The 17,301-nt window shown below is 42.4% G+C and overlaps 1 protein-coding gene across 9 annotated transcripts in view; it reads right to left on the bottom strand.

Annotated features, from left to right (window-relative positions):
• Nucleotides 1–17,301, bottom strand: part of RBFOX2 (RNA binding fox-1 homolog 2) — a 282,729-nt gene that overhangs the window by 187,714 nt on the left and 77,714 nt on the right. For all 9 annotated transcript variants that reach the window (XM_039230419.1, XM_039230423.1, XM_039230421.1 and 6 more), the window contains exon 2: nt 5,712–5,762. In XM_039230419.1, coding sequence (XP_039086350.1) covers nt 5,712–5,762 — 51 coding nt within the window. The remainder of the gene's footprint in view (nt 1–5,711; nt 5,763–17,301) is intronic.

The raw sequence follows: 17,301 nt of genomic DNA, 5'->3' as shown, positions 1-17,301 counted from the left end.
AGTGCTGAAAGTTCATTTATAAAAACTTCTACTACAATAAAGTTCATTCCAGGGATAAAAGGAAGAACTGGCTGGAAAAAGGAGATGTTTTTAAATTCTTAAGAAAATACTTTTGAAAAATAAATCCCCTAGGTCATTTTTAATCTATCCTCTAAGTTAAAAGTATGGCTGCCACTCCCAGTTGGACTCTCATAATGGTCAAAATCACATCCGCCAACTTGAACATCCCCTTTGACACTCCCCCTTTGTTTCTGTGAATCACCTGAACATGTCCATATAGTGGCTTTTTAATAGAATTTTTGAAAATCAAAGAAAAATAATTTTAGCAAGCCACTGACTAGCACTTTCAAAGTAAGATAAAGAGCTTAGCGCCATGACATTAATTTTTTTCTTTATATTTACAAAATACTATATAAATACAAAAAGAAAAACTGTGGATCATAAACTATTTTGGCAAGTACGACAAGACGGAAACTTAACAGAAATAAGTTACTCAAGGGACCTCCAGGTCACATGAAGCCTTTTCACACAGCGACATTCCCCAATGATTCCACAGTATCTTGTCACACCAGCAAAAGAACATCCCCATTCAGGGAACAGAAATCATGGACAGAACACAAAAGGGAAAGAGAAGACATGGAGGCTGAAAATTCAGGGTTCAAGTCCCTTTCTGCCACCTACCTTCTATGTGACATTGGGAAATCCATTTAAAAATTTCTGCACTGGGGGGCGCCTGGGTGGCTCAGTCAGTTAGCTTCCGATTCTTGATCTTGGCTCAGGTCATGATCTCATATCATGATGTGATTATGATATGATAATCACGAGTGTGATTATGACAGGCTCCACACTGGGCAGAGAAGCTGCTTGGGATTCTCTCTCTCAGGCTGCCTGGGTGGCTCAGGTGGTTAAGCATCAGTCTTCGGCTCAGGTTATGATCTCACAGTTCACAGGTTCAAGCCCCACGTTGGACTCCGCGCTAGCAGTGCAGAGCCTGATTGGGATCCTGTCTCCCTCTCTCTCTCTGCCCCTCCCCCTCTCACAGCCTTGGTCTCTCTCTCAAAATAAATAAACTTAAAAAAAAAAAAGATACTCTCTCCCTCTGGCCCTCTCCCATACAAGCGCAAGTACATGCTTGCTCTCTCTCCCAAAAATTAGGGGAAAAAAATTTTTTTTTTAATTTTTTAATCTCTGCACCAGTTTCCTTATCTGTACAGATAATAAAGCCCAACCTACCTAGCGGAGCTACTGTGAAGATCAAAACTCTGCAAACGGGAACCACACTGTAAAGCACTTTACGACATTAGTTTTCTAATATTTTAATACTGTCAGTTCCATACTTGACTCAACAAGTAAACCCAACCAAGAGCCTGTACTATCTCTCACCTCACCAGTGACTGACAAAGTTACATTCCTGCACAGGTCACATGTGAGGCAATGCACTGCGCTGAAATCCCAAACCCTGATCACATCAGTGAAGAGGACATTTGCTAGAGTTCTTTATTTTTTTAAGTTTATTTATTGAGAGAGAGAGAGAGAGGGAGAGCAAGCGAGGGAGCGCACCAGTGGGTAGGGACAGAGAGAGAGGAAATCCTAAGCAGGCCCTGAGCTGTCAGTGCGGAACCTGATGAAGGGCTCCCTCTCATGAATGGTAAGACCATGACCTCAGCCAAGATCAAGAGTCAGATGCTAAACCGACTTTAATTATAGCTAAGGTGGCCACACAGCCCACTCACCCCAGTTTGCATTGGCTGTTTCAACATAAGCATCACTTTTCACTCTCAAAGTTGCCCCAACTAGAATGATGACTTATTCACCCTAATGTAGCAGACATAAAATTGTGGCACCAAGAGGTGGCAAGGGGGTGGACTTGGGACTCCCACCGTCCTCTCCAGGAGCCACCTGAACGCTGCCCTAAATAAACAATGTTAGCAGGAAAAACCATGAGCTCGCCAGGCAGAACTAAGGCCCTCCTATCTACAAACCATGGAGCTAATACAAATATTCCCACATTGAAAGATATCACAAACCCATAAAATATTCCAGACTTCATCAACACTCAACTAAGCACCTGCGCGTATACCTAAACCACAAAGAAACAGCCAGGAATCTAAACCACTCTATCATATCGTCAACCCGAGCTGCCATGGCCTCAGATGAGAGACTCAGCCAGGCTTTCTGAGCTGGTTTTCACTTTGCAGATCTGGACAATGTCTGTCTCCTCCACCTCCACACAGAGGCTCATCGGCGGGCACAGTGGAGAGCTGGGGACGGCTTTACGATCACAGTGAGCTGTCATCCCATAAAACTTGCTAACTGACTGGGAAAGAAGGCTGAGGTAACTGCACATAAAAAAGCGGTGTCTTCCCCTCCTTTCCTCTACAGGTTTCCAATTAAACGTGTTGGTGGGCGCTTACGTAACACGATGAAAAAGGCCACTGAGCAAGGAGATGCTGGTACACCTCGTGCTCAAGAACCCAGGGGTAATAATCCTTACGCAGGGGTCACAGACTCTAGATCTGTGGCTGAGCTCCAAGAGGCCTATGAAACCCCCCAAACGACAAATGAAGCATGGGTGTGAGCAGGCACGCGTGCACACGGCCACATTCTTGCCCAAGTGAGTCAGTAATTGCCAGCACAGAGGAAAGGACCCTCACGAAGAGAAGAAAAGTTCATACTAACATGTATGGTTTCCTCGGATAAGTCACTTTATCTCCGGGTGCCTCAGTTTCCTGCTCTGCTTTATCTACTTCAAAAGGTGGCTATGAGGACATGGGGAGGAAACACGGATGACTGTGCTCTAGGAAGATCAGTAATTATTACAGTAATTTGGGAACCTGTCTCTTTTAAAATCACCATGAAATGCTGATTTAAAAAAAAAAAATGCTGTCTGGGAATGACTCCTATCTGTTTAGAAAGGAATAGCAAAAGAATAAGACAGGCAAATAAAGACACACAATTAAAATTCACCTTCACTTCACCCCTCTGGCTCCTGGATTTGCTGAGCCAAACCACTCCGGGACTCTGGGGAGATGTAAGGATCACAAGTTCAGTTTCTGCCCAGCTCAGGCTGTCCAGTGACCAGTGTTGCACACTGATACATGCCTCCCAAATCTCAGCGCACAAAGTGAGGGTTCACAAGGTTAGGCGCATTAATTAGCAGGACTCATTTGGATTCTGTATTCATCAAATACAACAAGCAGCCATTCAATATTTGCCTGTTTGCACTGCTCTAAGATCTTAAATTCAAAGATCCTGTCAGAGAACAAAATAAAGCCCAAGAAAATAAACTAGTATAAACCTGTCACCATTGGAATGTGCCTGAAAGTAAATTAGCAGCGTTAAACTATGGCAAAAGGGTCTGCACAGGCTTACACCAGAGACAGTGTGAGTAATGAGTGCGCAGGTACAGGAGTGTGTCCCGACCGCAAGAGAAAAAGAAAAGTAAAGTAGTTCCAAGCAACGAGACTACTTCTGCGCTTTAACAAATTCCTCTTAATTCCTTTTGCTTCGCTTCTTATTGATCTGTAAGCCCCACGGGAAGAACACAGCGTTATACAGTACCTTTCAGATCCTTTTAAACTCGGTACGTCTATACCCATACTTTACTTCAATTAGCCTTACCTTCCTACATCTAAAATAAGCCTCTATCCAAAATAAGCAACATTTTATAAATAAGTAAACATATGCATTGGTGTGCAAGCGTAGACAGAGACTGACCATGGTCCTTTGCGTTTGAAGGGTCCTAGGTGAAAAGTGCTGGATGACACAGAATGCGTCACTCCCTTAAAGTAGCCCCCAGGACTGCAGCTGTTGACCATGCCTGCAAAGCAGCAGTGCCTGTACGTATTTCTAAATAGGTGAATGGCCAAACACACGCTTGACCCCTTAGTCAGTCTCCGGGGGCTGGGTCTCTAGGTATTAGTACTTTTCCTGACATGAGGCCAAGATCTGGAACTACTGTCACAGGGCATAAAGTTCACAGCTTGTTACGAGAGCCCCAGAGCAGACTCAAACCAGAAAGAAAGAAAAAAATCCTCTATATTCTTTAGATCTGAGGGGCGCCTGGGGGACTCAGTCGGCTGGACATCAGACTCTTGATTTTGGCTCGGATCATGATCCCAGGGACATGGGACTGACTCTGCACTGAGCATGGAGCCTGTTTAAGATTCTTTCTCTCCCTCCCTCTGCTGCTCTCCCCCATTTGTGCTCTCTCTCTCAAAATAAGAAGAACAAACAATAAAATAAACTAAAGAAAAAGATTTGAAGTAAACGACTGCATGTTTTAACAAAAGCTTCCCTGGGGACAAACTTCAATTCCAACAGTGATGATCCCACTGGGAGATAAACACAGGGATGAACAACATTTTCCCTCCCCGTTTCTCCCTACCCTACCAGGGGCCAGCCTGATGCCAACCCAGCACCCAAAGTGCAAGAACGGGGCAAATCCCTGAAGCATCGTGGGCCCCTCAATAGAGGACTGCAGATTATAGGGTCATTCTGGTTTTCAAGATCAGCTCCACCAGGGACTCTGATGAGATTCATTTAACTTCCGGAAAGAAGAACTACGTCAACCCTTTAGTTTAACACTCTGATGACACATGTCCCTCGGACAAGCCTAAAGTTGGGAGCTTTTTTGGACAACCCTATGAGGAAGCTGGATAGGCATTCAAAGATATCACTAGGGGTAACCTTTCAAAGCTCCTAAAGGATATCAATATGCCCAAACAGCAAGGAGGTAAATTCCCAAGAAAAAAAATTTTTTTAATGTTTATTTATTTTGAGAGAAAGTATACAAGCAAGCGGGGAAGGGGCAGAGAAACAGGGAGACAGAGAATCCCAAGCAGGCTCCACACTGTCAGCACAGAGTCCAAAGCAGGGCTTGATCCCACGAACCATGAGATCATGACCTGAGCAAGTATCAAGAGTCGGGCACTTAACCGGCTGAGCCACCCGGACACTCCAAGGAGGTTACATTTCAGAGGGTCGGTATCTCAGGCCACAGCGTTTCCCTGGGGTGGCTTTACATGCCCCTCTACCCTAACTCATCTTCAGCCTCATTGGCTCAAGGTTTCAAACAGCAGAAGGACAAGGAAGGCATTTTATACTCTCACCTAAACAGCCCAGAGGACATCTCACAGGACACAGGGCTGCTCGAACCCACACTAGGGCCTGGGCTTTTTTCCAATCATCTTCCCAGTATAACAAAGAAAGGCAGCAGAACCATCCCTCTCTCAAGCTAGCCTTCCTGATTAAAACCATAAGGCTGAATTCCCCCAGGAAGGAGAATTTTTTTGTTGCAGATTTTTGCAAGGACTCAAAAAAAAAACCTGTGCAGGCAGGAGCTAAGTGGCAGAGAATTAAGAAACAAGCCCAGCACTTAGAATTATGAGACACCAAGAAAACCATGTTCCAAAATTACTGTAACAGCCTGGAGTAGAAAAAACAAAAGCAGTTACGTCTGTGCCTGCCTAATTTTTCCCCCAATAACATCCCCAATTTCAGACACGCCATTACAATTCTTTTAGGATTAAAAAATGTGTTTTATTTGTATCTCTAAATGTAAATTCACTGCCGAAACTAACCATGTCAACTCTCCAAAATACTTTCCAGAAATGCTCTCTACCAGAGCATCCTTGGGACGAACACACACACACACACACACACACACACACACACACACCCCGTCTGAGTTATAAACAGCAGATACCAACCTGGCTGTCCCGTGCTGGGAATCCATGATAACCTGGAGTCAGTGGCTCGTTCTAAGAGAAAAAGAAGAAAATCAAACTATAAGACAAAAGAAAACGTTTAAGAATCATCAAAATCATCCAAACTGATCAAATATAAATTCCTGCAACAGTTCCTAAGATGTTCTATCACTGCATTCCACTCTACACCCCTGTCAGCAGCCTCTACAATGGCAAAAACTAAGCCAAACAAACAAATAGTATTTGCTTCACAATCCTATTCATGAACACTATTTTCCTCCTTGTACAGCTCAATCGGTTCCCTTTGCAGTACCCCTCAAACAGGGAGCCACTGAAATTTGGGGCAAATCAACTCCTAACTCCACACTGTGAGACTTTAGCTTTCCTGGCCCTTAACCTCTAAAAGCCACCAGCAATCCTGAACACTAGGACAACCCAAAACGTCCACACATTTCTGGAAGTCACATGGCTACACAGTACCACCCCTACTGAGAACTACGTTTTAGCCACTCCCCCTCCCCCCCAATCAATATGCATTCCTTTAGTTCTTTGAACCCTACATGAAATCCCTATATCACCCTTTGGGACCCGAGTAACTCTAACCATGTATATATTAAAATGTATTTAGGCTGTTTTTACAATTTCCTTTTCGTATTATATATGACTTAATCAATCTTATTTTTGTAAAAGTATATCATATTGAGTGTCTCACCTTCACGTTAACCACTAAATCAAAATCCTTGAAGGCAAGAATGATAGTAAAAGCTGTGCAAACCCTATTAGTATGAGGCATATGATATGAGCACTCATTCATGGCTTGGCCCATTCAATAATCTGGTCAACATATACTGAATACCTAATTTTTTCCAAGTACTGCTGTGTGTGTGTGTGTGTGTGTGTGTGTGTGTGTGTGTGTGTGTACACACGATGACTCATAGTTGTCAGTAAGAAAGGTAAGTAACACAAGGCCCTTGTCTTCAAGTGAACTTTTAAGTGGGAAGAGAAAATAAAAGTGTAAATGAGAACATGCTTTTGTAATTTTTTTCAACATGCTCAATACCACTACCTGGAAGATACTCATCTTCTTCTTCCATCCATTTATACTTTCATTCTGACTAGCAGATTAACAAGGTACGAATTTTCACGGATGGGACTTTCATATATGGCAAAAGAGAACTTTCCAACCAATGGTCCACTTGCTTTGATTAGATCCTTGCCTCTGATAATCAAATACCCACACTGTTTTCAAAACCATGAAAGCCAGGAGACAACATAAGCTCACTGCAGAGATGCCATGTGTGTCCATCACAGTTTGCCTGCAATCTAGCACAGTGTCTAACACGTGGTGGGCACACAAAACAATGGGGAAATATATACATGGAGCTCAAAAAAGCACAAGCTATTTTGCCATCCGTCACTGATTCAATCACAGACAATCCACGTTCTCCTTTTTGATTCCTTAGTCTCTATTTTGGATTTTTATAAATTAAGTCTCCACAGAGAAAGCACACCAAAGATAACAGCCTTGAAAAATTATAGGTACCAAAACAATCCTGAGGAAGAATAAAGCTGAAGGACTCATGTTTCTAGATTTCAAAGCTTCCTGCAAAGTTACAGTCATCAACATAGTGTGAGACTGGCCTAAGGAATAGACCTACAGATCAATGGGCTACAACTGAGAGTCCAGAAATAAACCCAGAAGTTATAATCAACTGATTTTTGAAGAGGATGCCAAGAAGATCAAAGAAGGAAAGAACACTCTTCAACAAATGGTGAAACAAATGAATACCCACACGTAAAAGAATAAAGTCAAACGCTATCTCATACCATACAGAAAATTAACTCGAAATAGATCACAGACCTAAAACCACAAAACTCTTCGAAGCAAACACAGAAGTAAATCCTCACGACTTCAGGTTAGGCAACAGCTTCTTCAGTAGGACACCAAAAACACATGTGACAAAGGAAACAACAGATAACTGGGGCTTCAATGAAATTAAAAACTTCTGGGGCTCAAAAGACACCATCAATTCTGGGACTCTCCTGCCTAACATAGTGATTATAGTTAATAATACCATATTATCTACTTGAGAGTTGCAGGTCGCCTGCGTGGCTCAGTTGGTTAAGCATCCAACTCTTGGTTTTGGCTCAAGTCACGATCTCAGTTTGTGGGATGGAGCCCCATGATGGCTCTGTGCTGACAGCAGGGAACATGCTTGGGATATTCTCTCTCCCCCTCTCTCTGCCTCCCTCAATACAACTAAATCTTAAAAAAGAAAAAGAAGGGGTGTCTGGGTGGGCTCAGCGGTTAAGTGTCCAACATCAACTCAGGTCATGATCTCATGGTCCGTGAGTTCAAGCCTGGCATCGGGCTCTCTGCTGTCAGTGCAGAGCCCACTTCAGATCTTCTGTCTCCCTCTTTCTCTGTCCCTCCCCACCCTCTCAAAAATAAATATTTTTTAAAAAGTTCCCAAGAAAGTAGGTCTTAAATGTTCTCACCATAAAAAATAAGTGGCAATTCTGTGACATGAGGCGGGTGTTAGCTAACACTGTACTGGTCGTCACTTCCCAACATATACATGTACCCACTCAACACCTGTATACCTTCAACTTATACACAGTTACAGGTCAACTATACCTCAATAAAGTGAGGGGACTCCATTAAGTAAATGAAAAGACAACTCACAGAAGGGGAGAAAATACTGCAAGTCCTATGTCTGATAAGAGGCCTGTACTCAGAACATATGAAGAACTCTGAAAAAGGCAACCCAAATTTTAAAATGGGGAAGGATTTGCATATGAAGTTCTCCAAAGATGTACAAATGGCCAGTAAGTACATGAAAAGAAGCTCAACATTGTCAGTCATTAGCGAAATGTAAATCAAAACTGCAATGAGAAAATACTTCACACCTGTTATGGAAAAAAGAGGAACTTCAGTGAGGATGTGGAGAACCCAGACTCTCCCACACTGCTGGTAGGTGTGTAAAATGGTGCAGGCACTTGGGAAACAGTCTGGCAGCCCATCCAAATGTTACAAAAGAGTTACCGTATGACCCAGCGATTCCACTCTAGGTGTAAGGAAGAAAACTAAAAACACATATCCACACAAAACCTTGTTTCAGAAACGTACATGGCAGCTTTACTTCGTAATCGTCAAAAGCTCAAAACAACCCAAATGTCCACCAATCGCTGAATGCATAAATAAAGTAGGATATATCCATAACTGTATGTTATTGGGCAATACAAAGGAATGAAGTACTGATACAACACAGATAATCTTGAAAACACCATACTAAGTGTAAAAACAACAACAACAAAGGCAGCAAATTGTATGACTCCATTTTTATGAAATATCCACATTGGACAAGTCTACAGAGAAAGAAAAGAGATTAGCAGCTCTAGGGGATAAAAGGGCGGAATGGGAAATGAGTGGTAAGAGGTAATGGGCTTGTCTTTGGTGTTGACAATGTTCTGGAATTAGTGATGACAGATGTACAACCTTATGATTATACTAAAAACCGCCAAAGCACTAAAAACTACTAAAATCAATTTACAAAGGTGACATTTATGGTCCGTGAATTCTCTTTTATTTTTTAGCGTGTTATTTATTTTTGAGAAAGAAAGACAGAGACAGAGCATGAGCAGGGGAGGGGCAAAGAGGGAGACCCAGAATCTAAAGCAGGCTTCAGGCTCTGAACTGTCAGCACTGAGCCCAACATGGAGCTCGAACTCACAAACCAGGACACCATGACCTGAGCCAAAGTCGAAACTTAATTGACTGAGCCACCCAGGTGCCCCCCCAGCTTTTTTTTTATTTTAGAGAGCATGCAGCAGGAAAGAGGAAAGTACGGTGGGTGGTGGAGAGAGAGAGAAAGAGAGAGGATAAGAGAGAATCTTAAACAGATTCCACACTCAGCACAGAATCCAATGCAGGGCTCAATCCCACCATCCTGGGATCATGACCTGAACCTAAATCAGGAGTCAGACACTCAACCGAATGAGCCACTCAGGAGCCCCATGGTCTGTGAGTTCTATGTCAATCAACCTGTTATTTAATAATAGTAATAATAAATAGGCAATATTAGCTACTTTCACACCAATTTTTACAGGGGAGACATATACAGCTTAGACTATGACAAAAAGAACAGGGTTCCTTCTGAAATCCACAAGTGCCTTGTTTGTTCTGGATTCTGTAATTCACTTCAACATCATTCCCTGTGAATTTTAACAATGATGATGACAAAGGTGATGATAACTGCTAGATATTGAGCAATTAAATCAGGTATGGAGGGCAAGAGGAAGAGAAAACAGCAAGAGAAGGAGATAATAAAGCACAGGTACTAAGGGGGGAAAAATGATCAACCCAGGTCTGCTGGATGCCCAAGCCCCTGTTCTTTCCATTTTATCAAGTTCTCTTTTGTAATGACCACTCCACAATATTTAAGAAAACATTGGAGGAGCGCCTGGGTAGCTCAGTCGAGTGTCCAACTTTTGATTTCAGCTCAGGTAACAACGTCAATGTGGGATTGAGCCTCGCATCACATTCCATGTGCTGAGAGCAAGGGGACTGCTTAGGATTCTCTCTCTCCCTCTCTCTCCCTGTTCTTCCCCTGCTCACGCTGCCCTCTCTCTCCCTCAAAATAAATAAGCAAACTTAAAAAAAATAATAGAAAACACCCAAAAGCAAAATTAACATTCATCATTCCCAGAGAATATGCCATATATAAACTCTATTCTTGAGTTCAGCAAATGCAGAGAACTTTTTATAAGGAAAAAAAAAATCACATTCCTATCAGCCAGTATTGTCAGAAACTTTAACAGCAGAAGGGCGCTAATTGGGTGGCTTAGTTGGCTGAGCATCAGACTCCCGATTTCAGCTCAGGTCTGGGTCTCACATCAACAGGTCAAGCTCCACGTTGGGCTTCAGGCTGCCAAGACTGCTTGGGATTCTTTCTCTCCCTCTCTGTCCCTCCCCTGCACACATGCCCACTCGCTCTCGTTCTCCCTCTCAAAATAAATAAACTTAAAAAAACAAAGAAAAGAAAGGTTAACAGCAAAGACAGAACAGGTTGCACAGACACACATCAGAGGAAATGGATTCGCCCCTTCGCGGGCCTCTCAGCAAAGTTAGGGTCATCTCTTGCCCATCGTTCAGTTAAAGCTCTCTGGAACTCACCAGCATTCAAAACTCCGTCTCTCTCAAAGTGGCCTGCACTTAATGACAAAGGCTTGCTTTCCTTTTTAACTTTATCATGTATAAATCTGTCCTTTCAAACTGCATTAACTTTGCATATTATTTAATTTATAAAAACGGATCGTATTGTATGTATTCTTTAGCAATTTCCTTTTTTTTGCTCGAAACTATGAGATTCAACTCTCCTTATGAATGTTACCGTCTGTCACTAACAGTGACTACTGTTTGGTATTCTAGCTCATGACTATGTCACAATTTACTTACCGGTCTTATTTTCCTGTTAATAGAGTTTCAAACTGTTTCCAGTTATGCTTTTTGTGTACACTCATAAACCATGCTGTCTATGAACTTGGATGTGAGGCATCATTTTTCACTCATGAGACAGGCAAAAATGAAAATGAAATTATCACGAGTTAGCAAGAAGAGGGAATAGGCACCTTCACATCTAATAGCTGGAACAGAAGTATATCGAGACCACTGCTTTGGAAAGCAATTTGACAATAATCACCAAAACGCTAAACGCACATACCTTCTTGTAATTTCATATCTCCGGCCTGTGCAGTCACTCTAGACAATGATGTGCACATGTGCTCAGAGAACTGTGTGCAAAGACTTTCAATGCACTGCTGTCCGTAATAGCAAAAAACTGCAAAGAGCTTCAGTCTCTGTTAATAATGAGAAAAAGCGCTATTATATTATTTCAGCGCCCCTGTGCAAGCTTTTAAAGGGGTAAAACCTCTACGAACTATCTCAAGTCATATTAAATGACAGCCAAATAGTGTGCTATTTTTCTAAAGAGGTATTTCTACATGTATATTAAAAAGTAAGTAAATGCCCAGGGTGCTAAATACATAGGGGTTACCTCTAGGGAGAAGAGTAAGATCTGGGGAAGGCTGAGAGGGCGTGCTTTATCTGAACTGCTTCAATTTTACAAAATGTAAAATTCACATATTACTTAGAACATTATAGAGAACTAAAAAAAAGTCACCATTACCAGTGTTCTGTAGTGTTTTATAACTTACAAAAACACTTTCATATAGTCCCATTTAGTCCTCACAATGCAGAAAATGGGTTTTTGGTTGTTGTTTTTTTTTTAATGTTCTATTTATATCTAGGAGAGAGAGAGAGAGAGAGAGAGACAGCGTGATCAGGGGAGGGTCAGAGAGAGAAGGAGTCACAGACTGAAACAGGCTCCAGGCTCTGAGCTGGCAGTCAGCACAGAGCCCGACGTGGGGCTCAAACCCACAAACCACGAGACCATGACCTAAGCGAAAGTCGGACGCTTAACCGACTAAGCCACCCAGGCGCCCCAGAAAATGGGTTTTATAACTCTCGTTTTACAGATAACAAAACAGAATCTCAGAGATGAAGTGATTTGCTAGCGGTCAAACAGCTAATGCCAGTGGCTGAGGCACCTTCACTCTGTACCCAGTACCTCCGTTGCTTCGTGACCGCAGTAAAGAGCACTCCTCTGGCCCTGGGCCAGTGTTGACGGTCCAAGATGTGCAGATCTGAGTTTTTAATCAGTGTGAAAATAACTGATATTTCAAGTAGAGACAGAATTACAAGGCTGGCTAATGGGACAGACGGGCCGGAAATCAGACGTGTTAAACTCCAAAATGACAGGCTTCAGCAGCAAGCAAGCAAGCAAGCAAGTAAGCAAGCGCTCTGGCCGGCGAGACCAGAAGAGTTCAAAACAGACTCTGCGTAGGCACAGAGGCTGCTCAAAAATATAAAATACCAACCACAAGAATCCTTAGTGACTACAGAGGTCAGCAGGTTAACCTGTTTAGAAGCTTCCGGCTAGCGGGCCTCAAACAGAAGGCTCCTTAAGCAATAGTCAAATAGAGCAACTGCAGTGACCCGTGCATGTAGAGTGGACACTGAGAACAAAAATAGCACCTGACTTTTGTATTCTTTGATGGGCAGCTTAGAAGCTCCCACATGCACCTATGCTTGAAAAACCCACTGAAGCCAAAGAATCCTTCCTTTATTTGGTACGCGTGAACGAATAATCGCCTGACGACAAGCGCACATCAGTATCCTTGCCTTGAGGAGCTCAGACTCTTATAATAATGACAAGAGAATGTGACTGACCCCATAACCAACAACAAACCTCAGGCCTCCAGAAGATCTTCTGGAACAGTGTATGTGGGATGGGGGTGGGTGCTCACCGGAGGACCACACCTCAGCACTGTGACTGCCTGATGCATGCTTCAAAGGCACCATGTTTCTAAAGCCACTTTTTCCTAAATGAGTCTGAAGATCAGTATCATTTCTGAATGATGAGCCAAATACCTGCCCATTGCATAAAGTATCCAAAATACCACACTTGAGAGGAAAAGCAAAAGGCACTGCTTCCTTAAGCATTTATTTTTATTTTTCAGAGAGAGAAGACAGCTGGGAGAAGAGGGTCACGGAACAGAGAGAGAGAATCCCAAGCAGACTCCACACTCAGCGTGGAGCCCAACATGGGGCTTGATCCATGACCATGGGTTCATGACCTGAGCTGAAATCAAAAGTCAGACACTCAACTGACTAAGCCATGCAGGGGCCCTTCCTTAAGCATTTTTAAAATACAGTTAACAAAGAAGAGTTAGGAGAAATTAACAACACTGAAGATCAAAAACTCCCTACATCCCTACAGAAATACAGAGGTGACCGAATACTCTAACCATAACCCCTAACCAATGGAATGATCCATAAAATGTTAACAGGAGCCTATGGAGGACACCCTCCCCTGGTTTCACCTGCTTAGCAGATTGTGTGTTCAACATCCAGAGATTTATTACCAGGGTATTTCTCATTCTCAGGCTTCTACCACTGATGAGGACCTTCTAGGAGCAGGGTGTAGAAACCCAGAAATGTACAATGAAGTTACAAGTAATTTAAAAAAAAAAATTAAAAGGCACCAGAAACCCATTTCACAAAATGAAAGGGGAAGAAAAATATTGAGAATGTAACAAAGTAAATTCTGCCACCAGGCAACCTGGGGAGAGAAAAAGTAAAAAGAAGCAAAGGAAAGAAACAAAGTTGTCCTCTACAAACAAAACTTGGGCAAAGGTAACAAGTCCAGATTTTTCACGGACTTATTTGTGGTTGAAAATGAACTTCACATTACCCTGTGCACATTTAACAATGGACATGATTAAACCATACTGGGTGGAAAGAGAAGCAAATCAAGTTTCCTAAGATATTTCACTACCTTGTTTTGCAGCCAAAGGAACTATTGTCCAAGTATGGACATGGAATCGAAGACACAGGAACTGAAGAGGTACCTAAATTCCATATGCTGTTACATGCAAAAACCAGTCCCAGCAACAAGAATCTTTGGCTCAGGAAGACAGATTGCTAAGCAACCATAGGGCATCATTCTGCCTCCAAGCCATCCAGGAATCAAGGTACCCGGAGATAAGATGAAGACTTAGAAGGTCATGATATGAATCTGGCGGTATCTAACAACACAGTCTCAACATAAATGCAACTGATAACTGGTAAACCAAGCTTTCATGCTCCACTAAAATAGGACATCATTTATTCTACTCATCCCAATCAAGACAACTGACGATAGTACCCCAACACCGTGTCTGGGGTGAGAGGTGGTGAGTATAACAAAGTAGTGTAAGTACTAGTGTAAGTAACACGTTTCATGTTAAAAGCTGACACTGGGATTTGCTGGGTCCTGGCAGCCCACCTTTGGGACACACTGAAATGTCCTCTTTTCAAGAACAGTCACAGATTTCGAAGAGATAGCCAATCAAAACCCTTTTCTTACAGGTGAGGAAGCTGACACTGAAAGACAAGTACTCTGTCCTCAGTCATTCAACAAAGCAGACAGAAAAGAGAACCTACAGCCTAGAACTCTGGACTCTCAAATCATGGAAGCTGTTGATACTAGGCTAACTGCTGCTGTAAGGAGCTCCATTTGTGAAGTAACAGAGAAAGCATGGACTTTGGGAGTGAGACAGCTGGCTGTGCCACCTTTTAACTGTATGACTCTGGTCAAAATCCTTAATCTCCTGGATGTAACACACAGTGGGCATTCCACAGCACTTCCTCCCCACCCCCGTGTCTATCAGTTGCAAATGACTCTAGAAATTGAATCAGTCTAGAGGACTCATTCCTACAAAGTAACAAATCTCCAAATAAACAACTGCAATTAGCTTACACTAAAGCCAGTTCTTTAAAAATTAATGCTGGGGCGCCTGGGTGTCTCAGTCGGTTAAGCGTCCAACTTCAGCTCAAGTCATGATCAGTTTGTGGGTTTGAGCCCCGTGTCAGGCTCTATGCTGACAGCTAGCTCAGAGCTTGGAGCCTGTTTCAGATTCTGTATGTGACTCTCCCCTGCTCATGCTCTCTCTCTCTCTCAGGAAATAAATAAAAGATTAAAAAAAAAATAGTGCCAAAGGGCCATCCCGCATCACTTGAAGGTGTTCAAACACTAGGTGACAATTAGCAATGTTGAATCCATTCCAGCACTCGATGAGAGAAAAACCAATGAGATTAGCTCTTAGGTGAGCAAAGCCGCACGTCCTCTTGTGACGTATATATGCATGGGCCACACAGCCCACCCTGCCGGGATCCATTCCTGACTGGCTAATTCTCCCAGTTCTTCAATTTCCTTTACAAACCCATTTTGTTCTAACTTATTTTTTTTAATGTTTTATTTATTTCTAGGAGAGAGAGAGAGAGACAGCGCAAGCAGGGGAGGGTCAGAGATAGAGGGAGTCACAGACTGAAACAGGCTCCAGGCTCTGAGTTGGCAGTCAGCACAGAGCCCGACGCGGGGCTCGAACCCTCGAACCACGAGATCATGACCTAAGCGAAAGTCGGACACTTAATCGACTAAGCCACCCAGGAGCCCCCTAACTTATTTTTTTTTTAACTAAAAGTCAATCATACCAAATTGTATTTCAAAATACATAAATAATAAATAAAATTCTCCTTCCATCTATCCCTTCCAGTACCAAGGTCTGAGATGAGACTATAAATTTTCTTCAGCAGCTTCTAGTTTTTTCATTTTAAAAAAACTGCTGTTACATAGAAATAATATAAAATTTACCATTTCAACCATTTTTAAGTGTATGGTTCTGTGGCATTAAGTACATGCACGCTGTTGTATAACCATCACCAGCATCCATCTCCAGAACTTACTTCAAATGAAACTCAATGCTCCTTAAACTCCCCATTCCTCCCTTCTCCTGTCCCTGGCAGCCCCCATTCTCCTTTGTCTCTGTAAATTTGACGACTCTAGGAACCTCATATAAGTGGAACCATAACCTTTTGTAACTAGTTTATTTTACTTACCATAACGTATTCAAGGTTCATCCACAATGTAGCCTAAGTCAGAATTTCCTTCTTTTTAAGACTAATATTGCACTGTATGGATAGACTCCTTTTGTTTAACTATTCATCTGTTCATGTATATTGGGTGGCTTCCACCTTTTGGCTATAGTGAATAAGGCTACTACGAACGTGGGTGTGCAAATATCTGTTGGAGTGCCTGCTTTCACTCCCGTGGTTATACATCCAGAAGCAGAATGGCTGGATTCTTGGCAAATCTATGTTTAATATTTTAAGGAATCGTATACCCTTTTCCTCCACAGTTGCACCATTTTATATTCCCACCAGCCATACACAAGGCTTCCTATTTCCCCACATCTTCGACAACACTTATTTTCTGGTTTCTGTTTGTGTTTTACAATAACCATCCTAATGAGTATGAAGTATTAGGTCACTGTGGTTCTGGATTTGCACTGCCCCTATGATTAGTGACATAGAGCATTGTTTCAAGTGCTTACTGGCCACTTGCATATCTTCTTTGCAGAAATGTCAGTTCAAGTCCTTTGCCAATTTTCTTTTAAGTTTATTTATTCTGTGAGAGAAAGAAAGAGTGTGCATGTGCGCACCAGCAGGGGGGGAGCTGAGAGAGCGAGAGAGAGAATCCCAAGCAGGCTCTGCATTGTCAGCTCGTAGAGCCTCATGCGGGATTCAAACTCACAAACCACGAAATCATGACCTGAGCTGAAATCAAGAGTCAGACACTTAACTGACTGAGCCACCCAGGTGCCCCACCTTTGCCAGTTGTTAATCGAGCTGTTTGTTCTTTTCATGTCTGGTATTTCCACCATAAACAACGTTGCCACAAGCTTTTTTTCTGCACTTCCACTGCATAACTAAGTGGCCGTAAAGCAATTTTGCCATAAAAGATACATTCGCCAAAAAAAAAAAAAAGGGATATTCATCAAAAAGGACATAATGAAACAAGAAAAATGAATGATAAAATTGAAAAGACTACTGGGAAATATAAAATACCGGAATACATTCAAAGTGTATAGCATACATTCATAGCAATACTGTTTTAATAACTGATTTTACTTTGTGGATTATACCTTGCAC

This window comes from Hyaena hyaena, unplaced genomic scaffold (assembly GCF_003009895.1).
Source record: "Hyaena hyaena isolate Hyena2069 unplaced genomic scaffold, ASM300989v1 scaffold_46, whole genome shotgun sequence".
In the NCBI taxonomy this organism is placed as follows: domain Eukaryota; kingdom Metazoa; phylum Chordata; class Mammalia; order Carnivora; family Hyaenidae; genus Hyaena; species Hyaena hyaena.
The sequence above is the reverse complement of the archived record's forward strand: the minus strand, read 5'-3'. Positions and strand labels throughout refer to the sequence as shown.